We start from the raw sequence: 25983 nt of genomic DNA on the forward strand, positions 1-25983 counted from the left end.
ACAACAATGCTTGAAGTTAGATTGCAAGATACTGTTATGCAGCTACTGGTTCCTTGGGAAAATTCTGGGGTACACAGATACAAAATAAAAGCTGACTTATTTTTAAGTATTATATTTGCTTGCAAACACTATCTTTGTTTCAACAGAGTTCATCTGTTTTGCCTGTAATTTGCTGCTCGTTCTGCTGTGCACTAGGATCATTGTTTTCACAGCAACCCAACTGTGAAGTCTCAAACAGAATGGACTTCAGTTTAGGGATAAAATGTAGGAGCTGATGAACTCTCAAACAGAGATCTGTCTTCACCAAGAACGAGAGAAAATAAATAGTGAATATCTATATTGCCTTCTGTTAAATTAGTGCCTAGTGTTTAAGTGAAATATTGTTCAAAACTGTCGAAACTCTTCTCCAGCCCTTTCATTAGGGAGTCAATGGAGAACTTATATAATGCTCCATGGAGGAAGAAACTGATAGACCTCATTCCTGTAGATGACTGGCATGGTAGTACTAGTCTTAAAGAAAACTGCCTGTCTCTCAAATTTATTCTTTCTACAAGAGTCAAATCAGAATTTTAGAGCTTCGAGGAGGACCCCTGAGCTTTGTTTTGAAGCGCATATGACTATAATTTCCAGATTCTGTGTTTTTTTAGTCATATGTACCACATTAATATGTCCAGCAGTCTCCATACCTTCAGTGTGAACATAAAAACTATGTGTTGGCTACCTATCTGTGTTTTCCGACCAATGGATTGTATGATGAATTTCCTTGTTAAAGATCATATGGGCTCTCTGGAAAGTTTCTGTACAAAGAATGTAAAACATTTCCAAGATGGCTAAGAGAAGACATTCCATCTGGCCCTATAAGCAACCATGTAATACTCAGACATGTTTACAACTTTAATACAAAGATACTGGCTTTCATCGTAGACATTTGAGTTGCTATGTCATTAGCAGTTTGTGGGAACAAAATATCATCTCTGCCTCATGATAGAAAATGTTCGACTGTGTTTCTTGCTAGCTATCGGACTGTTTAAAAAAATATATGAAGTAAAACAAAAGTCTGATAGGTAAAATTATTTTTCCCTTTCGAAAATCTCTTTTAAACCTGATTTATCCTAACTTAACTGGGGAGGTTCAGCATCAAGGAAGGAAATGTGTGTCAGGGTAACTCATTTTCTTTCAGCAGATCATTCTATCTGATGAGATGCGACCTCATGGGACAAAGCTGGAAAGTGTTTCTTGCAGCACCTTTTGATTTCTGTTCAGGTCCTTATCTCACACCCATCACCATGGTAGCGGAGTACCTTGAAGACCTTAATCTACTGGGACCATTTTGATAACAATAGTTGCATTTGGCATCCCCATGTCAATCCTTTGCTCGTATTGTCTACACTTCTTCATTCTCCACCTCTTTCCGTAGTGTGCTTGATGAGAGCAAGTCCAAGGGAATGGAAAGAAGCTTGAACATAACATGTTAACATACACGTGTTCCAATACTTTTCTAGGACAGAACCTTACAGATCTACTTGATTATTTAATTCTTACTTTCAGACTGAATGACTAGGTTTTTAACTTTGTCATGTTTTGGAATAACAAGGGAAGGTTGGTCTCAAACCAATGTTTTCTCAGCTTATCTGTGAATGACATTAAAAAGTATTCAGGGGAACTACCCCCAAGATTGGGAAAAAGAATTTCTATATGATAAACAACCTGGGTTTCCATGCAGAGCCCAAGAGAAAATGTGAATTCTGTGGTGTATTACATATGCTATGTGTGAATGTGGAAGATTGGAAATGTTTCATTATTAAGGTGCATTTGATTGTTGTGTCTGATGCTCAAGTTGATCCCATGGCGGCAATCCACATTTTACTATTCCATGCATACGTCTTTAGTATTTTCAACTTTTGATTCAACAGACATTGACTTGTGATATAGAAACCAAATAATTGTGCTGCTGCCAATGTTACATTTTAATTGGACTATTGTATAGCTTAGAGGACGGGCCACATGGGAGCAGCCAATTACTGTGTGTGTCTGTCGGAAAGCCTTTCCATTATAGGATGCTGATTGAGATTATATAGCTCCAGATTGTTCCATGTTATAGATTTCTACCACGCTTAGTCGATGGTCTCATTAATTGACAATTACCTTTTTCCCTGTGTTTGAGCAAATTGACACGAGCAACCTGAGATGTTAAGTTTAATTTGCACTAGGTGACACTGTGCCTGTTTAATCTTTAACAAGACCCATTAGGCTTCCTGCTTTTAATTTCACACAGGCCATAAAGCATCACCACAGGGAAACTATGACCAAGTCAGTATAAGGAGAAGAGGGAATTCTATGCAGAAATAATAGGGAATGTTAGTGGTAGGGTTTTTTTTTTTGGCTCATCTGTTCAGACAAGGAGGAAGAAATGGATAGTTTACCCATTGTGTATGTTGCAGTAGATTTAGGGGCCACTGGATTGTACCAGTTTATGGAATTTGTTGTTTTAACTTGTTTCACTGTATGCTGCTTGTCAACTCTGCTCAGTAAAATGAAATTTTGAGTCACTTTGTGAGGGATTTTGCAAGAATCCCATACCATTGGGTTTTTGGAATATAAAGCAAGAAGCTGACTCTTTTGGAAACTGGAATTTTATGTATAAAATAGAAGCTGGATTGTTTCCTTGTAGATAAGCATTTTCATCCATAACTAGGTTTCAATATCTCATACAAGTAGCTCACCTTTTGATACATATGATGATCAGTCTCCCTATATCAGGGTTTCTGTTATAAGTTCCTTTAGCTCTTCTGGTGGCTTTCCCCAACCCGTCCGTTTTATTTCCCATCTCGTTTGCACGTGGTTGTAACCAGACAGTTCTAGACATGGTAATTTGTTCTCTGCTCCAGCCGTGTCAGAAATAGAGGTGTAAAGCTGGGTGAAATCAGCATGCTGATTTCATCACAGCCCATATCTCCTCACTACCCTTCCCTGCAGCCTTGGGTACACACTGAACAAGAGAGGTCAAAGTATAGATAGCTGTGCACCCTGCAGGGGAAGAACTTCAGGGCAGAGGAATAATTGCTCACAACAATACTTTAGATTCAGTCAGAAAGCTAGAAACAGCTCTGCCTGCCCCTGCGAAGGTCCCCAAGTAAGTCAATGGGATTTGATGATCAATGGAATTAAAGGCTTTTCTCCATTTACACCATGTCCATGCAAATTTCAAAAAGTAATGAAACTAGAATAGTCAGTTTTAATGTTAGTTCTCATGTAACATCTGAGTGCTGCAAGGCTGCAGACAAGTAGGGAAATGGTTTTAAATCTTAAAAACCCTTTTGCTTGTTGAAACAAATGAACCAATTTCCAGAAACATGAGGTGTGGTGAACAACATTTAAAAAGCTTTCTAGTTACTGTAAGGAAGTGTGGAACTGGGAGTGGGGAATTGTTCTTGAGAGGACCTCTCAAGATATCCAAGTTAGCTTGAAAGCAGCTTAGGGCAGAGATCAATGGCCTCTTTTGTCTAGATTGCAGTAGCACTGAAAATGTCCTAGGCATTTTCCAAATAAAGACAGAAAGTTACAGATGCAGTCCCTGTCCCAAATAGTGAAGAGCTGTGTAAAATTCTGGTGCTTCATAAATTAATAATCGTATCAATACTGTTCTTCAGAACTTGTGGGTGGGACTCAAGTACTCTGACTTTTAGAACGTGTTCCAGTGTATCCAAAAATGTTGAATTAGATCCCCCTTTCCATAATTCTTGTTGCCAACATGGAATTTAATACAAGCAATTTTTTAAAAGTTTGAAATATGTAATCATTTGCACCCACTAAGCAGATCATGGCTAAATGTTCTCCATCTTCAGGTTTCGTCATTTAAGCACTAAAAACAAAGTTGGTTTTCAGTTCCATTACAGAAGTTTCAGTCTTTTCTGTTTCATCTAAACACATTAGATAACCTTATCTAAGCCAGAACTTGTTTCTACCATTAAGAAAAAAAATTAACAGGTATGTTGATAAATGTAAAATGGGTTTCTCTTCTCTTTGGGTGAAATTCTGGCTCATGGAAGTTGTTGGCAAAACTTCCATCGATTTTAGTAGGGCCAGAATTTCACCCTTCATTTCTTCTCTCCCACTACTCCCAGAGATCAGTTTTCATTTACTTTTGCTTGATACAATACAGTAGAACCTCAGAATTATGAATTATCTCTGGAATGGAGATTGTTTATAACTCTGAACAGAACGTTATCAGTGTTCTTTCAAAAGTTTACAATTGAACATTGATTTAATACAGCTTTGAAATTTACTATGCAGAATTAAAATGCTGCTTTTATATTAATTTAAATGAAACAAGCACAGAAACAGTCTCCTTACCTTGTCAAATCTTTTTATTTAAACGTTCCCTTTATTTTTGTTAGTAGTTTGTTTAACACTGTGCTGTACTGTACTTGCTTTTTTTGAGGGGTGGTCTGCTGCTGCCTGATTGCATACTTTCAGTTCCAGATGGGGTGTGTGGTTGACTGATCAGTTCATAACTCTGGTGCTCATAACTCCTTGAGGTTCTACTGTACCTATGTTTTTGAAAGAGACCTTTGTTCACATGATGTAGTTGATGAAAATGATCATCTGAACCTACCTGTTTTTGTTTCTCCTTTTTCCGTCCCTTTTCATTTTCATTCTGTCTTGTTTTGGGTCATTGATCTCTTTTGTGATTCATTTCATGTAGAGATGTTATGGGGACGGGGTGGGGGAAGAGCTGTTTGCTTTTTTTTTTTTCCAGTGGGAAAAAAAAATTCTTCTCCATCTCTCTCTATTTTATGTTGTTCCACTTTGTCACTGGGGTTTGAATGATAAAAGGTATAATAAACTTTAAACTCTGTGGAATTCTTGTTGATGGAATTTAAAGCTAGACAGGTTTGTCATTTTTAGCCATTGACACAGGCTGAATTGATGTGGGGCCTCAGGCCTTCTACTGCCAGATTTGTCTAAAGCATGAAGAATCTCATTATTGCAGAGTGCACTCAAAGCTCAGTGTGTAGAGGGTATGATAACTATATTGCTGGTTAACTCCTGCACCCTATGAGTCAGTGTCATCACTGCATTTAATGTCTAGGTTTGTGCCAGTGTTCACATTCATGTGCTTGAGTGATGGCAGATGATAATGACTCATACCTTGTTTGCTGATATGCTATCACTTTTTCTCTGGCTTCATGGACGTTTCATTGAGTCTCAAGGCGCAATTACCGGGAAAGAATGAAGAGATCTGTGTGCATGAAGAGCAGCCAGAGAATCTGGGGAGACCCTGAACATCATCTTACCACTGGAAAGAAAACAAGATGTTTCTCCCTTCACCTCTTCTCTAAAATACTGTATCTGAAACTTTCTGATTTTGTTAGTATAGATTAAATTTTTGCATTCAAACAGCAAAGCTCTAGAAATCCATGAACTAATGCTATGAAATGTCTGTACAATAGAATAAGATGAGTGTGCCCGTTCATTCAATCCTTGAGTGACTAGTGAAGGAATTAGCTTGTGTAGCAATAAATATCTTGTTCCAAGAGATGTCAGCTGCTACTTCTACCCTTCTCATGAGAATCCAGTGTTGCAATGGCAAAGATATGGAAAATGTCACCATTTATTATTATCTGAATCCAGTAAATGGGTCTCTTGAAGATAAAGGAATTATTAGTCAGAGGTTCCACACTCAGAGTGCCATATGCGGTTAATGGAACAAGGTGTGTGGCTTTTTTTCTCACTATTTCCCTCCCTATGACAAACAGGATGATTTTAAGAGGATTGTGTTTGTGGTTTGAAGATGGGGAAATCCTCATCTGGTTAGATTGTAATCTGGTGCAAATAATATTACAGCAGAAGCAGCTGTATAGGGAATAGGTATTAGGAAAGCATGGTTGGGTAAGTCCAGAGTTCAGCATGATGTAATAATTCTAAAAATGATACTTTGCACTTAATCCTTTTCATTCAAGGATCGTGAAGTGTTTACAAGCATTAATTCATTAAGATTCACAACACATTTTTGAGGTAAGTATCATCCTTCTTTCACAGGTGGTTAAACAGAGGAGAGAGATTAAGCGACTCGTCAAGGACACACAGTGAATTAGCGGTAAGCAGAGGATCAATGACAAAAGAAAAATTCAAGAACAAGGGGACGTTCAATGAAATGATGCATAATTAACTTGTGGAACTAGCTTAGACTTGATAATATCAAGTCTAAGAGCTTCATTATATGGGTTAGAACAGTGGTTCTCAAACTTTTTTTTTGCGGACCACTTGAAAATTGCTGAGGTTATCAGTGGACCATGTAATGATCTTTCCAAATGTTGTTTGTACTGTCAGCTAACTATTGTAAAGCGCTTTGAATAAAAGTGCTATATTAAAAAAAAAATAAACTTTTTTGTTCTACAAATAAAAGCACACAATTCAGATTTTAATATCAGTAGTCTTACCTTTCTAATGCGATGGATGTGCCCTCTCTCCCACACCACAGCAGACCCCGAGCTGGGGCTGGGAAGGAGGGGGGGGGGGTCTCTCCCGTGTCACAGTAGCCACAGAGCTGGGGCTGGGAAGGAGGGCCATCTCTCCCCGGCAGCCGCAGCTCTGGAGCTGGGGAAAGTCACATCTTTCTCTGGCTGTCTCAGCCCTGCATGTCCCAAATTCTCTCCACCCCCTCTTCTTATCCCACTTCCTCCTCCCACCTACCCCCCATTTCCCCCAAGGCCACCACCTCCCCTTATATATGTGTCTTCTCCAGGGTCCAGACACCTAATTAGTGGAGCCACACCTGCGTGGCTCCACTAATTAGGTGGGTGGCCCTTCATTCTCTCACATGCGGCTGCCCAGGCACGTACCTTAGAAGGAACTATCAGTGAACCACCTGAATGGAGTTTGCGGACCACTGGTGCTCCGCGGACCACAGTTTGAGAACCTCTGGAATGGAAAATATGGCATTTAAAACCTCTGGTTCAGCGCACAAACCAGGCACAAATTGTTTGGGATTAGGAAGAAGTTATTCCATAATTTTCTGGTAATGTGTTACTTGAGCCTTTCTGTGAGTCATTTGATATTGGCCACTATCAGAGACAGTATACTGGCCTAGATGGACCTCAGGTCTTATCAAAGATGGCAGTTCCTATATGTTTTTTTCCCCCCTTCTCCCCCAGTTCTATACTTTAAGTGCTAGAATGGCTGGCTGTATATGGCAGTTCATATGGTAGGCAAAATTGCATGCTAAAGCTTCTTGGTAGGAGATTATTTGAGCTGAAGCATGTAGACAGGCTGCCCCGAGCTTTAAGATGTCTCTGGAAAAGTAGAGTATCAGTGAGAGAAAGGAGGAAGAAGAATATGCTCAACAGGATACAGCAGATGCTGGATGAGGTAGCCTGTGGAAAGACCATTCTATAGCTAATTCTGTAAGAATCATCTCTCGGTGTAAGTCTGAATCCACTTGACTCAACCAATGACAAAATATTTTAAGGCACAAGCCACTGAACTTCTGAGAGGAGCTTGGATCTTTGTTTATCACTGATGGGAGCACAGACTGTGTTTGGCTTGCAGCTTCAGACATTTTTATGAGCGACTTAACTGACATGACTTTTCCTACTTTCCACCTGCAAACCACCCCCCCCCCCGCCCCCGGCCCAATGCTCAAGAAAAAAAAGGAGCATGACAGTTGTCCCTATTCTGAAAGGATCCAGAAGCTTCAAGATCTTGTTGACCATTGGTAACATTTTCCAGGTGCCACACAAATGTTCATGTTGTCTGCAGATCCATTTTTCAGTAGGACTGAAACTGAACCCAGAGACAGCTAGAATTGATTGAGCTTAAGGGCACCGGAACCTTTGCAGAAGTGGAGGGGCCAAGGCCAAAGTGGCGGAAGAATTAAAATAGTATTTAAATATCCCACAAAGTACAACTGTAACATAAATAACCCAGAATACAAAATATAACCACATTATAATATTTAAGTTATAATTATGGTATGAACAAATGGAAAAAAAAAAAAGAACTTTAGTTCTAAACATTGGGACAGCATTTTATTTTTGCACTTCACGTATTGTACTTCACTTGCATTTATCATTTTACTGTGTATACTCCACTTTTAATATTTCACTATTATTATTATTTTTATTATTATTATTGAACTGTAACTTGCAATTCTGCAACATTACCATTGAATCATCCTTGTTTATATATATTTTAGCAATTGTAACCCTAACTTGTAAATATCCTTGGAAAAAGGCAGCAAAATAATAACAAAAAACTTTGAAGGGAGATACATTTATCTCCATATATGAACTACCATAGAAAAATCACTTTATAATGTTTTATTAAAAAAATCAAATCAGAAATATATTTTTAAAGAACCTAACACTCACCGTTAGCAGGCTGTAGCAGACAAACAGTATGATATCTATTAAGCAAAAAATGTAAATTTAATGCAATTTTGATTACGTGATTATGTAGGATTGCTGTGGATATCTAGGAATACATCCGATCTCATAGTGCATCTTGGCCTTTAGCAGTATGATCATGTTTTTCCCACAGTGCATGTGTTTCTTTTGTTAAAAAGTGGAGGGACCATGGCCTCCCTGGTTCTGGCGCTGGTGATTCAGCTACAATATGCAGACCCATACTCTGTAAAGCAGTCTTGTTGAACTTCTCTCATTGTCCAATGCTTGACTGATGTACACAATTACATCATAATAATTCACTGGCTCCCATTTCATAGAATCATAGAATCATAGAATATCAGGGTTGGAAGGGACCCCAGAAGGTCATCTAGTCCAACCCCCTGCTCAAAGCAGGACCAATTCCCAGTTAAATCATCCCAGCCAGGGCTTTGTCAAGCCTGACCTTAAAAACCTCTAAGGAAGGATAATTTCTGTATCCTATCAGCTATAACCTGCTTGTCTTTACTTTTAAGGCCCTTCATGACCTATCTCTCAGTCGGCATCAGAAGGTCAACTCCTGCCTCTGTTTGTCCCATGATGTCAGCCTCTGTCACCCACTTGTTACATTTTCAAACAAGCATCCTTGGGCTTCTCCGAGGCTGCCACTCATGCCTTGGACAAGCTCCCTGTAAGCATTCACAAACTAACTCATTATCCTTCTTCAAAATCCAGTTTAAGACTCTCCTTGCTACAAGGCCTACAAAGACATTTACAACAGTTAGGCTGCTGGAGTGCTGAGACCACCTCCTACCATACTGACCATATTGGCTCATTGTTTCCTGGTACTCAATCTGACTAGCCATCTGTTGTCTCTTGTCTTATACTTAGATTATAAGCTTTTGGGGGGCAGGGACCATCTTTTTGTTCTCTGTTTTACAGCGCCTAGCACAATGGGGTGCTGGTCTATGACTGGGGCTCCTAGGTGCTACAATAATACAAATAAAATACTTGTAGTGTGCTTTTATCAGTAGATCTCAGTGCTTTGCAAACGAGGTCAGTATCATTATCCCTTTTTTACAGATGGGGAAACTGAATCACAGAGTAGGAAAGAGACTTGCCCATGGTCAACTAGCAGGTCAGTGGCAGAGCTGGGATTAGGACCCAAGCCTCTTGGAACCTAAAATAATCCTAAACCTCCATCCATTAGGCCATGCTGCCTCCCACAAATAAGAGGACTGCTGTTTGTGCAAGCTTCTTTGGAAGTTCTTATTTGTAAACAGGAACGAAGGAGGGGAAAAGAAATCAAAGTACTGCAATTGCCTAATAGAGTTGGACTCTCGCTGTATTACACACGTCACCCCCAAGCTAAAGCTAGACAGCCAAAAAAACAGGTTTTAGAGAGTCAGTGAAGTCCTACCATTGTCATTCCTCTTCCTGCAATGCTCAAAGCATATTTTGCCCATCTACTGTGTTGTAATATGTTGTGCACGCTTGCTGCACTTTGTGAGTGTTTTTTGTCTCCTATTAAAATCACATGTAAATATATGTGTAAATTAGGTGTGCTTCCTGCCCCGGGTTATTGCCAGTATGGCCATTGGTACTGCTGAAGTTGTGTAACATTGGGCCATCTGCAGCTTTCCAGCTGCCGATAACTTTCAACAACTGGATCCTGAGCTTTGTTCAGAAGTTTAAAATGTTACATCGCAACATATTGCTGATCATGAATCATATCAGGGAGATGCTTTCTCTAATTTGCAGGTATCAATTTGAATCTTCTTGAAAAACAATAACATGCAATCATTGCCATGTGGGAGGTGGATAGGATGGAGGAAAGCATGATTTACCTTAGATATTTCTTTAAAACTGGAGAAATAGACATCTAATGTCCAAACTGGATATGGGCTCTTAACCATTGTGTAATGGAAGTGCAATGCTCTTCTGTATTCAGGTTGGTTATCTGCACTGTGGACTTAACCTGAATTGAATGCAAAGTGCTTATGTGCCAACCACACATGCACAGACCAGTCACAGACATCAGGTTCTTTTGGAATTGGAGGCATTATTTCCAATTGTAAATGTTGCTTTTGGAAGCGAGTGGCTCCTTTTTCTCACTTGCCTTGAATTTTTTTTTATCCTTTTGGGACATCAATCTTTCAATTAATGGATTTGAAAAATTAAAAGTAATTAGAAAGCTTTAGTACAGATTGAAAGTAAGATAAACTTGTTAGGCATTAACAATATCACCAAGAGAGCACTTCCTATAGGGAATTAGTAGGGGTGGGGAGAGAGAGTTCGGAGTCTCTTTCCTGAATTATCACTATGCTGTGTAATGAAGCAGAAACTTACACTGAAATGAACTAATTTGCTATGGCTGCTCATGAGGTCGGCAATCCAGCTGGAGAGAGACTGAGAGACTACAATGTTTAAATTTAAAAAAATAAATTAATGCCCTTATTTAAAATTTTAGATTTTAAATGTTATCTTTGTTGAAAAGCAATTAGGCTTTAAATCAGTTGTCAGATAGATAGATATATTATCAGTGGTTACCTCTTTCATTTTTTTTGTTTGTTTTTAACATTTTGAGCACAGACAAGAAGAAAGTGACTAAATATCAGCAAGTGATGCTTTTCACACACTCTAGCAGCCTGCTACCAGCTGTACTGGCAGAATGGTATGCTTCAGATCCATGTAAATGAGAAATATGTTTATCACAAGGGTGCTGAGCTGTGCTTCTGTCTTGATTCCTTAATTTTTAATGCATAATGATTCTGTTGAAAGCACTTCTCTTCCCATTTTTCTTTAGACTTTGCAGCATTCATTAATAAGGACACAAATTATAGTGCAATGTGCTGCTGCTGTATTAAATATATATATATTTGAAAACTGTATTAAGATGGACCTGTCTGTGAAGGTATGTTTTCCATGAGTAAAAAGAAGAAACCATCCTTTAATTCATCCTTTTGCATTACAATGCAAGATCAAGCGCCACTGAGACATTCTTTGCTGCCACTAGATAAATAAGTTGTGATACTCAGAACCAGCAAGGATAGTTTTAAGCATATTGTGTGTGTGGTTTACCTCTGATTTTCCTCCCCATTGTGGCTTTCAGGTCAGACCATCCACATTATTTTAACTATCAGGTGGTGTGGATTTTTTTTTTCATTTTATGTCCTTGGTGTACCTCCCCCCTCTTTTTTTTTTTCAAATGGTATGCTCCTGTCAAGGTTCCTTCCCCACTCTGAACTCTGGGGTACAGATGTGGGGACCAGCATGAAAGACCTCCTAAGCTTATTCTTACTAGCTTAGGTTAAACGCTGCCACCACCAAAGTGTTACACAAAGAACAGGGGAAGTGCCCACTTGGAAATGTCTTCCCCCCCCCCCCAAATATCTCCCCAAGCACTACACCCCCTTTCCTGGGGAAGGCTTGATAAGAATCTTCACCAATTTGCATAGGTGAACACAGACCCAAACCCTTGGATCTTAAGGACAATGAAAAAGCAATCAGGTTCTTAAAAGAGAATTTTAATTAAGAAAAGTAAAAGAATCGCCTCTGTAAAATCAGGATGGTAAATACCTTACAGGGCAATCAGATTCAAAACAGAGAGAATCCCTCTAGGCAAAACCTTAAGTTACAAAAAGACACAAAAACAGGAATATACATCCCATTCAGCACAACTTATTTTATCAGCCATTTAAAGGAATCAGAATCTAAAGCATATCTAACTAGATTGCTTACTAACTCTTTACAGGAGTTCTGACCTGCATTCCTGCTCTGGTCCCAGCAAAAGCATCACCCAGACAGAGTGAGCCTTTGTTTCTCCCCCCCCCCTCCAGATTTTAAAGTATCTTGTCTCCTCATTGGTAATTTTGGTGAGGTGCCAGCGAGGTTATCTTAGCTTCTTAACCCTTTACAGGTAAAAGGACTTTGCCTCTGGCCAGGAGGGATTTTATAGCACTGCATGCAGAAAGGTGGTTACCCTTCTCTTTATATTTATGACCGCTCCCCATTCGAATGACTAGCAATAGGCAGTGTAACACACACTTTTGTCTTCCCCTTTGGGTGTTTATCTTGTGAGATCTCATGAGTAAAACAGGTTCATACCTGACCGCTAGTTGGATGGGAGATCTCCAAGAAAAACACAGGTGTGGACAGAAGTTTTGATTTTAGTAGTGGCACTATCCCTCTGAGTCAGTGCTGAACACCTTGCTGGTGCATTGGTTAAGGAGCACCGTGTGCTGCAGGTGCTGTCTTCTAGATGTAACTTAAAAACTGAGGTCCTGACTGCTAATCACTATAAATACCATGAGAACTTTTCATAAATGTGGCAGTATTTAATCCTGACATTCTCTCCACATACAAATTTGGGGGAAAGCTTAATGTTCACTTGCCCCTCTAACTAATTGTTCCTGGTGCAGAAAGGCTTCCTTGTTCTGCCCAAGAGAGAACTGCATTTCAGTGGTGGATGACTAATCTTTATATGTACTATGCACTTCAATGTGCTTTTAGAGCTCTCATGATGAAATGCTACGTAAACATAGCTTGATATTACTGTATGTATTCTAGTAACATGTCGGAGATCATGCTATCCTGAATATCTATCAGCAGAGGTAGTAGAGAACGTTAGATTGCATAGCCAAAAATGATCATCTATGAAGTCATTTATTCGTGCTTGCAGTATGCTTGGAGCTGTACAGGTAACCAAATGAGATTGTCCTTTCTCTATTTGGGTGACTCTGAAAGGCCAGACATGCAGTCAGATGTTGATGTAGACTCCCTAAAATCTACTCCAGCAGACTGTTTTCACCTTCAACACTGCATGCTTCACCTTGGCAACAGAGTTCACGTGGAGCTCCGTGCATTCTGAGTCAGGGCCATTTCTAGCTCTCTAAGATCTGTTGACCTTAATTTTGGTTGGTATCAATCTATGTAGGTGTCTTTGATTCCAAGACCCATGTCAATTTAGTTGTTACTGGCCATGCAGAGAGACACTGCATGTGTCCATGTCATGCTGAGTCACAAGATTCTGTCAATAATCTGGAACTAGCAATCAACTTTCAAAATACTCCTATTCAGACCACTTGCTCTCATGGCTATCATAAGGTCAGTAAAACTGAAGAGTTCACAATTCAGTGAATAAAACACAGATGATGAGTGCAATTTTGACTCCATTAAGATCAGTGAAAGTTTTGCCTTTACAGCTCAGTTAACTAGAATATTAATTATCAGGTATCTAATATATAGGAGATATGAACCCATGGTCCCAGTGGATTGTTAGACTTTGGGTCATGACAAATGCAGCTGTGTTTTGGGTCCCAGGTGGGAAGAGTTTGAGAATCACTGATCTTCTGTCTAGGACATGCACTCACATTGAAGGTGCTGATATCTATGGGGGAACCCTGTGTAATGTGTGATTTCCCCCAAATGTTGTGTAAAGCTTTATTTAGGTCTCCTGTGTTGATCTTCTATTTTGAAGGATGGCATAAAGTTTGAAGAAGAAAATCAAGGTTTTATTAAAATCTCTCCCTGAACCTAAAGCCTCCTCTCAGCCTGGAGGGCCCAGTTATATGTATGTCGTTGTTTGTGGTGGTAGTAATGGTGGTGTGTGTGTTGGTTTTGTTTTTATTTTAAATACAAGATAAATGGAGCAGGAGGGAAATAGAGGAGCTTTGTTCAATTTTTAAAAAATGAAATGATCTAAGTAAACAAAAAAAATTGGTGAATGTGCACAAAAATAAATGGTAATGACCCTTGCACAAGGCAAAAGGAAACGATCCATTTCATTGCATAACACTGTAATGTATGTAGAGTAAAGCAAGGGTTTTTCCTTTCTGATGAACTAGAAATCCAGAATAATGGTTCTGTAGTGTGATTAACTGACTAGATACAAGGCTAGATCTGGTGTCGGGTTCCAGAGGCAAGTCCACATGACACCAAGTCTGTAGATATTGCCCCCATTTGTGCTGTCTGCTAAATGAAGTTTTCTCCATAGAGGGCTGTGTTTGATGGCTCCTTCAATCATTCTGTATAACAAGGCAAGGATTCATTTTACCAGCATCTGGTGGGTGTTAGCTTACAGTTTTGATTTCAAGATGGTAAAGCAATAAGCCACTGTGAAAAGGTGGGCATTTCTGGGCCATTGATGTGCACCTCAGATGTGTTACAACTCACCTTCTCTTCATCTGATAGTGAAATGTCCCAGAGGCCCAGGTACATTGGAGGCCAGCCTAGGTGAAGGAAACATCAATAGATTCCTTTTGAAGTGCTTCTTGGAAAATACGGCCTCATGTATAAAGTACTGTACAAACATTAATTAACTTGCTAGCGGCTGTACTTCAAAGTCTGTAGCCTCCCAGCCATGTTTCAGGGGTAGCTGCACTACTTAAAGTTTTAAAATTACTTCATAATCTGACTTGGTAACTAACTCAGTGCTTCCATTTCAATTCTGTAATGAAAGTAAAATTATTAAAATGTCCTGTTGCTGCAGTGTAACAGCTGGGCTGGGATAGGGGAAGATTAATAGATTATAAGGCCAGATGGACCATTGGAATCATTTAGTCCTGGGACCATTGTGACCATTTAGACTGACCTCCTGTATAATGCAGGCCACAGGACTTCCTTGAATACATTTCTGTTTGAACTGGAGCATAGCTTTTAGAAAAACATCCAACCTTTATTTTAAAATTGCCAGTGATGGAGAACCCACCACACCACTTAATAAATTGTTCCAATGGTTAATTACCCTCTTCAAAAATTGCAACTTTATTTCCAGTCTGAAGAGGAAACTAATGATGGGCGTTGTATGTGGGAAGGGGATGAATTACAGGGTTTTGTAGCTTTGAAGGTAAAGCCATTTGTGGTTAGTTAAAATACTATGTTAAAAATATGGTAAACAGCCTTCCCTGCCCCGCCCCATTTCTTAACTTGATTGCTTAAAAATGTACGTAACAATGACTTTGCTCTCCCCTCCATATTACATCTGAGTATCTGCGTACTTTTTGAACATCAGGTCGGGGGGAGAGGGAGGGGGAATGTAGTGATGAGGGTGATAAAGCCCCACTGTATTTGACTAGAGATTAAAAGAGTCTGACATCGCTCGCGCCAACTAGTGTGGCTTTGGACAGTGGTGTGCAAACATCTGTCCCAATAGCCTGAAGCCAGGATGATGGCTGTTGGGATTCTGATGTGAGAAGCAGCTCTCTCAAAGCCATACAATTTAAGGAACATGGTAGAGTTAATCTCACTTTTCTCAAATGTTTTATTTAGTTTTGTTAACACATTTTGTAACCTAGAACTGAAATCTGCTCTCAGGTGGAGTTGCTCTTTCTCTAGTGTTGACACTTGTGTTTTATGCAGATTGTCAAGCTGGTTGACTTCTTGGCCCCAACAAGCTGACACGCTCATGAGCGGGCTGTTTGGGTTTTCGTTCTGCTCTTTAAAGGAACAGTTTGGTATGTAAATGTCAATGCACTCTTGTCATTTTTTTCCCTGAGATTTCCAAAGGGAATAAAGGTGTTTGGCCCCTAACTCCCTTAGGCCCCTTTGAATATCGTAGCCTTTACATAATTTGTGAACATGCCTGGTATAAGCTTCCTGATCATGTCCCCGATGCAACCTCCCCCTCCCTCAAATCCCCCATCTGTGATTTAGCCTTCCTTTGTACTCCTTTATATCTTTTTGTAAAATTACACCAATGACCAATATCCAATGACAACATAACAAGAAAAGCCCTGTTTAAAAAGTAAGGGCAAAATCTTGCATATGACATCTTTACTGTAGTGTATCTGTAAGGTATGATCTGCCTTTGTAAACTGTAGATAAAGTAAGTTCACTGCTGACACAACTAGTCAGTGAACTGAACTATCAAACTTAGGTTCTGCTTTACCTTCTGAGAATTTTCTGAACTCCTCTTCACCGAGGACCTCTGCAGGGAGTATGCTTGTGTACTGTTCCCCTTTTTTTGCCTCCATTTTTAATGCTAATAAATCTCTGTATGTAGGTCTACACAATTTTCTCTGTCTTAGAAACACTATTTGGCTATTAGGAACAATCAAACTTGCCTCTAAGCACTGTTTGTTTCAATAGTTTTCAGAAGTCGTGTACAGCATCTGTTGCTAGGAGGTCATGTCCCTTTATTAAGCTGACTTCAAACTTAACCCTCTTCAGACTAATATTGAAGATTCTTGGACTTCCCCAAATGCTTTGTGTCGAGAGTAATGCCTCTCCCTATACAATTTTGAACCACTCATTCTTTAGCACAAGTATCCAGCTGTGGATGGTGAAACTTGATGTAGAGGAGATATAGTACTTCCCTATACGAGAAAGTTTCATTGTTCTTCTGAAAGGTGTGATTTTTTTTTTTTAAATAAGATGACTTAGCTAAACTGGTGCAAAAGGCTATACAAACACTCAGTTCCTGTCATGGAGTCACAGGCTCGGTGCTCTGGGACCCTCTGAAGTCAGTGAGGACTCGAGTGCAGTGTGGCTCCCCTCAGAGCACACACTCACCAGGGCAAGAAGCCTCCTCGCACCCCTGTTCGCACCATGAGCTTCCTGCAGTGAGTCTACCTGGATGGGACACCTGGGGCAGCCTTACATGCACCCCTGCACTGCCGCCAAAGGGGCCATGCCCCCTACCTCGACAGTCAGCAGTGACTCCCAGTCAGCATTGTAAAACAGAAGATTTATTAGTAATTGGGAACACAGCATAGAACAGATATTGTTAGAGCAGAAATTAGGAACATTTGGCAAAGTGCTTCGGGAGTGGGGGGGTCCAGAGCCGTGGGCTTCCCCCTCCAAGTCCCAAATGAGGACACTGACCAGCTTCTAGCAGTCAGCGTCCATCACAACCTGCAGCTCCACCTCCTTCCTTTGTCTCTTTCCCAGGCAAACAGGTCATCTAGCCTGCAACTCTCACTGTGTTCTCCAACAGCTCCAGTTGATTCTTGCAGAAGGTGCCAGGATACAGTGTGTTGGCCATTCTCTGTGCCCAGGAAACCAGACAGCAGTGCCCTCCAAGGGCAAACTGCAGTCTGGCTTAGCACTCTCATCACTGACAAGTAGTGGGCCCAGGCCCGCCCGCTACTCTGGGCCCCGACCGAGGGACCCTCTAGTGGTAGCCACTTACTGCCCTCCTCCAACTCCCCTCTACTGCCTACTTCCCTGGGCCACTTCCCCATAGCCCCAGCACCTTCTCTGTCCCTTTGTGTCAGGGCCCCAATCTGGCAGTAGTCAGCCTAGAGTTCACCCAGCCTCTGCTGACCCTGCCCAGCACTGCTCTGTCTTAGGTGCTTCTCTAAGAGCCAGTTCTTCTCCCCTTGCCCTCCAGGGAGAGACTGCCCTTCTCTCTGCCCAGCAGCCTTCTTATAGGGCCCAGCCTCGCCCTGATTGGCTGATTTCAAGCCTCCACTTGATTGGTTCCCAGTAAGCCCTTCCAGGATTGTCTGGGGCTCTGGCTTGCTTTAACCCCTTCCATGTCAGAGTGGGGCAGCTGCCCCGCTACAGAGGCACTTAGAAGATTTTTGAGTGCTGTTTTACCGGTGGAGGGGAAGGAATGATACAAATGTGTCTACCAATTAGCAGATTCATCATCTCCTTCTGTAATTTTCAGCCCTAGCTATCTGCTTAACTAAAAGCTGCTGTATATGTGGGAGCTGGGAATGGACTTGGGGTGAGGGGGGAGTTCTGTTCTTGGGGGGGGGGGTTCCCTTTTGCTGTAGATCTTATTAGAGTGAAATCTTGTCTAAATTAGCATTTGAGGCAGGCTGCAGTATCCCATCTGTTTTCTGTTTGTTTTCCCCCCGCTATTAATTAGTTAGTGTGCCGTGTTAAAAATCTGATCTGCTTGTTGATCATGGTCTTCATTATAGAGTTGTGATACTGAAATGTATGCAGTGTCATTATCCAGTGCACCTACTTCTTGTGCCTTTTGCAGGGGAAAAAAAAACAATTTAACTTTACTGTTTTGTGAAAGGTGCTGGATTGACAGAACAAGTACACATGTGATGGTACAAGCTTCCCCACTATGCCTTGCAAATGTCTTTTAACTCTGAGCTGGAGGGGCCTAGACCAAGGAGTGAGGGAGTATAATCTCCATACCCATTCTAGTCTTGGCCTTTCGGCCAGTCAATTGTGGAGTGGACTCCTCTTCAATAGAAACTGGACAGAATAAGCTAATTAATTTCATGAAGCTGACTGGGCCCCCAGCCATGTGAACCCAAATTGCAGCCCATGCTACAACATGCATGCTATTTTTAGCCTGCTAGCTCAAGCCCCACTAGTGCGAGTCTGTCTACCTGGGATAACGGTCTTGTTCCCAGCTGCAGTGTAGACATACCTTAAGGGCCCCAGTTGATATTGTCAAAGCAGACTAGGTAATTTGCTCACATGACTCACACTGAAATTTCAGGAGTTGCATGACTAAATCCATTAGACATCTTTGAACATCTCAATCCCTCATCCTCAAACTGAAAGCAGCTCTCACAATACAGGAAGCTTAGTAATTAAGTGGCGGGGTGGGGGTTTCCCCTTTCCTCATTTCACATCCCCTAGTTTGTACATACTGGAGATTTTTCCTGGATAATATTTGAGATTAGGTACACATTTCACTTGCCCTTACAATAGATGACTGATCCATCAGAAGGACTGAGTGGCAAGGCTAATGAGAAATGTGTAAAGCTATTGTGGTAGTGTCAAAAGTTGCAAACCTATTCTGAAAAGAGGAGGGATGTCAGAGCTGTGCTGAGTTTACCAGTTTGCTGGACATTAAGATGTTAGAAGTAACGCATGTTAGGGGCTTCAGTCATTCCGTGAATGCAACAGCCATTGTGTTATTACTCTTGTGCAATGAAGTTAGTTTATGCACACAAATGGGAGGAAAAACTCCAACCCAGCATATTTACAGAATGTTATGGGTATGGGCTTGGTGTTGGCAACCAGTCAGGCACAATTGTGTTCAATGCTAAAATCACTTCATCACTTACTAGGATTTGTGGCCAACTTTCTTTTTTGTGGTAAATAACTTACTCCTCTGCAGAGCTGTCCCTTGGGTATGGTGAATTGGGGTGACTGCCCCAGGCCATGCACTTAGGGGGGGCCCCACACTTTGATTAAAATCTTGAGGAGATGGGTTGGGAGGTGAGGCGGGAGGCTGGCAGGCGAGCTGGGTGAGGAGCTGAAGTGGGAGGAGAGTGGCAGGCTGGTGGAGAGGGGAGGGGGAAGAAGGAGCCCCCTTACCAGAACCTATTCCACCCCCTGGCAGGACCCGCTGATCAGCACCTCCCCTCCCCCCCAGCACCCACTGTCTGCCATGGATCAGATGTTTCACAGCATCAGGAGGCACTGGGGGCGGGGGGGAGGGGAGAAGAGCAAGGGCACAGCGTGCTCGGGAGAGGGGGCAGAACTGGGTGTGGAAGAGGCAGGGCAGTGGTGGGGCGTTGGGGAAGGGGTGGAGTGGGGCGGGGCTGGGGGAGAGCACCCCACGGCAGATTAGAAATTCGGTGCCTATGTCCTGAGCCCCACGCCCCCTTAGGGACAGCCTTGCTCCTCTAATATCCAACTCTCATGTGCCTGAGACACACACACACACCCCCCTTTCCTTTATGAAAGATAATTGGATTTTTCTCTCATGAATAAGCCTGGTAATTTGTTACTACAAATGTGGGGGAGATGAACTTTCTTTCTGTGAATGAAGGAAACTTGTAAAATCCTTTCCTTGGATACGGTTATTGTAGCTATGTCTTGAGTAACTTCATCACTTTACTAATTATGTGTTGCCTAAATAAGGGAATCTTCCTTCAGTCCATTTTTCATCTCCCTATCGATAAAGAATTAATGTTTGGCATGTCAGTCGCTTCCATGGCAACAGATTGTGTCATTTGTCATAGGTTTATGTTGTTCATTTTGTAATCTTTTTCTAAAGTAACACTTCGAGATATCTCCATAATTAATATGGTTACATAAATAACAACTAATGAGTAATACAGATACAGAGGAGATACTGGGTTACGTGGACAAAAGCTCTTCAGAACAGAATGATCCGCAGTAATAGCGAGCAAAATGGAGAAAATTACTGGCCAGTTAACTGTGCTTTATAGAACTGTCATCCTTTCCTCATGAGGCTTTTTGAAATTCCCTCTTTAACTCATTTTGTTGTGCTGAGTATTTGAAGATCCACAGAGATGGAGCATCAGTGGTGTAGAGAGGAACTTGTGTTGTTGACTAGCCTACTTCTGCATATATGCCATAATCAGCATGACTGAAGTAACAATGGGTGCTTCAGGTTGGTGAATTGGCAGAGCATAGTTGGGATCTCAAAGGGCTGTATTAAAGGGGAGCCTTGCAAGTCAGTACTGTGGTGATTTGCATGTCTTGGTTAATAATTGGTCATTTTCATAAGCTCAGAATTTACAAACTTTAAAGGAAAAAATCTGCTTCATTAAGTTTTCCCACTGATACATTATTCTAAATTGTTTTGGCCAGACTTTTCCAGTGAAAATTCTGAGATTATAATTTTGTATATAATGTTGTTGCCACCATAACAGCACGACTTTATTTGCTGTAGACATCACAATATGGCCAGTAATAGGCCAGAAGGAAGGTAGGAGTGTGATTTCAAATGGCTAAGTTACACAGTATATTAAGTGTGTAGGCTAAGAATCTACATTTGCCATGGTGGAATATGGTTGTATGACGTTTCTTTCTATATCATGTGGTTAGGATGGCCTCTGTCAAGCAGATAAAATATTTTGTATTTCTATGAACCTCTGTACAAATATTAATTAATTCTCAGGACCCTTGAGAAGCAGGGAAATATTATCCCCATTTTACAGGTGGGGAAACTGAGGCACAGAGAAGCTTAAATGATTTGTCCAAAGTCATACAATGAGTCAGTGGCAAAGCTAGGAATAGAACCCAGAAATCCCAGTACTCCATCCCCTGTTCTGACAGCTAGGTCATACTGCCTCCTGTAAAGATGTAGTCTTCATGCCATGGTCAAAGGTGCCATATTCCAGTGATGGGAACTTCCTCTCTGCACGAAGTATGTCTTCATCCATCACCCTCATATGGAGACACAGACTGGGGTTTAACAGCATATCTTGTTGTTTATTGCCCTGTGCAATGCTAACTGTACAACAAACTCTGAATCCTATTTAATGTACAGGCCGAATGGCACCACTCAGTGTCCTATCAAGAGCAGCTTTTATGTAGCCATAAAAATTTGAAGTGGAAGGCTTGGGCCAGGGAGGTAAATCAGCACTTTGAAGGGGGCACGTGGTACAGTAATGGTGGGATTTCTGCTCTCAGGTTTATCCTAGCTATTTTTAACTGCACTTTCCCAGTGCCATGCAAAATAAACAGGAACTCTGCTTTACTGTTGTAAATAGGTTTCATTATGGAGACATCTCTTGTGGAATCAGTTATTTAATGTTAGCAGTATACTTTTTTTTCCCATTCCCCCAAGTGTGGGGGAGCCCTTCTGTCTAATTAGAGAGCACTTTTATAAAGTGGTTCATTAATGCAGGGTATTTAAAGCTATTGGGAGACTCTAGCTACAGTGAAAGTGCTTTTCTCTCTTGGGGCCTTACTGTTGACCAAGATTTCTCTCAGAATTTCAACAACGATGCTTGTAGCTAAGATGATCATCCCCTGTGTTGCTTGAGAGTGAAAGTTCAGCCTTGAGTGGTTACAGGTATTCACCTTGAATGCAACTTATTGTTTCTGCTCGTAAGATCCCTCTTAGAGAATTTTCTATGGATTATAGTGGCGCCCGGCAGGATTGCTATACAGTATTTGCCGCTCTGTCTTTCCATTATAAATTTCCCCTGTGAATGGCTTATCCTTTAGCTCAGATGTTTGAACTGCTTTTAGGTAGAAACCAAATGTACAAGTTCCGAGCCCAGAAGCAACCCCCTAAGCAGGTTAGCTGCACAAAGTATAACGTAATCCTCTGCCTTTCTTTAGTACCTTCCTCCTGAGGCTCTCAAACACTTTCCAAATATGGAATTAATCCTCATGACACCGGTGTCAAGTTGGTGCCTAGATGTTTAAGTTCAGATAGGCAGGTGTTTTATTGTCTCACTTTTACACATGTGGAAACCTGAGACTTACCCAAGGTCCCAGTCAGTGGCAAAGCTGGGAATAGAACCCAGGTATCCTGACTCAGTCTGGTCTAACCACTAGATTTAGATAGCTGGTCAATTATTCCTCTTCTGCCCATTTTGTGTATTTCTTCCACATGTTGTATCTTGTTATTCTCAAGTGAGTTTGCTGAAGCAGGGACTCTCGTATTTGTGTGTCTGTACAGCACCTAACACAGTGGGCCCTTGATCTTTAATGGGGCCTTCAAGGTGCAACTGCAATACAAATAATAATAAACCCACTACTGGGAGCATCCAGCATAATCTGAAATGAAAACTGGAGACCTCAGAGTGAATTGAAGGGTGAGCTCTCACTGTTGTCGGTGCTTTTTCTTCTGCCTCCATATGAGGCACATAAAGAATCGGGCCACTCCAACCATCTCAGTTCCTTGGAGCTCACAAGGATGCCTCACACTCACTGTTTATCAACACCCTTTTTTGTAAAGAATTAGTATAGTAATTAGTAGTTAGTGAGAGCTGTTATTAGTTTCCTTTGTTCTCCATTTTTTCAGGAGTAAACCTTTTCCTTATCCGTGGGGGTGGCACTCTGATACCATGTTGGGTTGTTTTTTTGGGGTGGGGGGGAGTTCAGGATGTCAATCCACAAATCTCCAGGTTTTGAAAACTGCCCAGTCTGTGAGGCAGTGATGCCTATAAATGATGGGAACACAAGGCATCTCATCAGAAGAACATATTCAACTCCTTTTCCAGCTGGACACAAAAACGGAGGGAATCCACTCAGCTTTTGATCCCAATACTGAGCACTTGGGCTGTGCCTCACCAGAAGTGTTCCTGTGGCTTCTTTCATCAATGGCTGCTCCAACACCAAAAGACTCTGCCTGTGAAAGAGGGTGGAAGACCCCCCAAAACAGGGAAAAGAGTCTCTGGTCTCCATCTCCAGGGCCCTCATCCAAGACCCTCAAGACCTCTGAGATCCCCTTCCTTTCTGATGATTGAAAGTCCAAAAAAGGCTCCTCCAGCACCTATCTCACCCCTGAACACCAGGCTTCTTTAGCTGAGAGCTGACTTCACCAGCTGTCTGGCATCTCGCCAACTACACCAAAAGAGCCAGAATTGCTGCCTCCAACACTGTCTCCAGTGGTTCAACTTGCATGAACGCCAATGATCCTGGTAGTGGTAACTTCAGTACCAACAAAACTGTTACTGATGACTCTGTCGGCCCCATTGGTGCCAACGAGTCAGGTACTGACGATACCTTCCACCTCACTCTTATTACCGTCATCCGTAGTACCAACCCTATAAGTACCATCTACACTGCAACCCTATTTGGCAGCCAGAGACTTGCTGGTTTCATCCCTCTCAGATGCTCCTCTGCTCTCCTCACATCTGAGTGCACACCAGTTGGTAATCTCACTTAGACACATTCTGCATATATGGTGCCATATTCAGAATGACATTACTTTCAGGCTGTCACACTTTCTTGGAGTGCAGAATGTCCTAGCAGATAACGTAACCAAGAAGTTAGTTGAAAATCCTGACTGTTCCCTGAAAAACTAGAGTGCACATGACATTCAGCAAATGGGTGTTTCCTGGCATGGATCTGTTCGCAACCAGCGAAAAGAGAAAATGACGCTGCTGTTCCAAGTCCAGTCAGTCTGTTCTGAAAGCTTCCAAAACATTCTAATTAGTAGTAAGAAAGACTTAGCTAGATAACTAGATCTACTTAAGTGGAAAAGATTTTTCCATTTGCGCCCAGCATCATCTGCTCTCTCTAGCCAAAGGTCAGGTCCAAGGGATCCTAAAATACTTACTGGAGCTAAAAAAAAAAAAAAAAAAAAAAATTAGGCCTCGCAATGGGCTCATAAGAAGTTCACCTCAGCCATTTCTGTCATTCATACTCCTGTGCAGGGACAGTCTGTGTCTCATCAATCTCCCTACCGTAGGATTAGAAAACAAGAGAAAACAACCAGTTCCTCCTCGATACCTTAACTTTGTTTTGTCAGGACTCAGAAGACTTCCTTTTGAGCTGTTAGCCTCTTACTCTCTAAATTTTCTCTTGTCAGTTAAGATGGTCTTTCTAGTTACAATAACATCTGCTAGAAGAGTGAGAAAGTTACAAGTTTTGATGGTACGACATATATGATTTTCTATAAAGATAAATTTTCTTTAAGACCTCAGGTGAAATGCCTATCAAAAGTTGTGTTGGAATTCCATCTAAATCAAATAATACATCTACCAATTCTTTCTGAAGTCACTTCCTCACAAGGATGAGGAGAGACTACATACATCGGATGTGAGCAGAGCGCTCTCACCTTTTTATATTGACACAACAAAGCAATTTAGATCCCCTTAGAATCTTTGTGGCTCGAGCTACTTTAGTGGCTTTCCTCAGACATATTCCAGTCATGGACATTTGCAGAGCAGCAACATGGTTCGTGATACACGTTTGCTCATTATTATGCCATAAGAGAAACATCCAAAGTCAATGAAAACATCTTTGGAAAGAGTTCTACAGTCACTATTTTAAGTAGACTCCGTCTCCATCTCCAAACAAGCACTGCTTGGGAATTATCTACAGTGGAATATATAGGTGTGTAGGCACTCAAAGAAATGGTTACTAACCTGTACAGTAACTGTGCTTTTTCAAAATGTGTTGTGCACACCCTTGGTTTGAGGCGTAAAGATACTTGGAACAGGTGCCACCCCAATGAGTACAGCTTATCCAAAATCTCCTGGGTGTGCACACCTACTATGGTGTGTATATATATATATGTGTACAACATATCTTGAAGAACCACAGTTATTGTACAGGTGAGTAACTGTTTCTTCTGACTTAGTCCTTAGAAAAGTGATGAATGGACTGGTCTTCATCTGTACCCTGAAATCCTCCCTCCTCACAACACATCCCAACCTACATAATTTGCCTAGACCAGTTCTCTGTCTCCTTACTTGCCTACTCACTGAGGTGGTGCCCTTTCCTGCTTGTACCCATTCTCAGCCATTTCCTTCTTTGAGCTATTGGTCATTGTGCCTGTCCCCAACTGATTTCAAGTCCTGTGATCAGGTCAGGAACCAGCAATTGGCAAAATAAATTGTGTGCAAGTTTGGGGATTCTGGAAGGTTTCCAGTAGCAAAGAGCTCAGGCAGACACTTGAGGTAACTGTCCCACCTCTCTGCTGTCAGAAAATCTTCCCATTTTTCAGCATCTTTCAGCATCTCTCATGAGACCCCTAGAGAAATATGGGAAACTGAGAGATTTTTCCACTGGGAAACAGACTAGTTTCCTAAGGGTTTAAACTGATAAAAAGAAGAAAATGGAAAATTAAGACTCCTGCTGCATCCTTCACTCAGTCCCTTGTGCCTAGTTGTTAAAACACTCATCACTTTCTAGCACACAGACAACTGAGCTTCCATTCTATAGTCACTTTATGACCAATGGTAACGTTTATATATTTGTATTTAATAATACAGAATGGAATGCAATTCTTTAGTTCCCT

The 25983-nt window shown here is 41.3% G+C and overlaps 1 protein-coding gene across 6 annotated transcripts in view; it reads left to right on the top strand.

The window, feature by feature from the left end:
- LOC140912881 (transmembrane protein 263) overlaps positions 1–25983 on the top strand; it is a 312775-nt gene that overhangs the window by 67793 nt on the left and 218999 nt on the right. Inside the window, exon 4 of one of the 6 annotated variants that reach the window (XM_073348107.1) lies at positions 15744–15838. The exons of the other annotated variants lie outside the window; for them this stretch is intronic. Within the exon in view, the coding sequence (XP_073204208.1) occupies positions 15790–15838 (49 nt within the window). The 5' untranslated portion in view covers positions 15744–15789. The remainder of the gene's footprint in view (positions 1–15743; positions 15839–25983) is intronic. 6 annotated transcript variants of the gene reach the window in all.

The sequence above is a fragment of the Lepidochelys kempii genome, chromosome 6, assembly GCF_965140285.1.
Source record: "Lepidochelys kempii isolate rLepKem1 chromosome 6, rLepKem1.hap1, whole genome shotgun sequence".
In the NCBI taxonomy this organism is placed as follows: Eukaryota; Metazoa; Chordata; order Testudines; family Cheloniidae; genus Lepidochelys; species Lepidochelys kempii.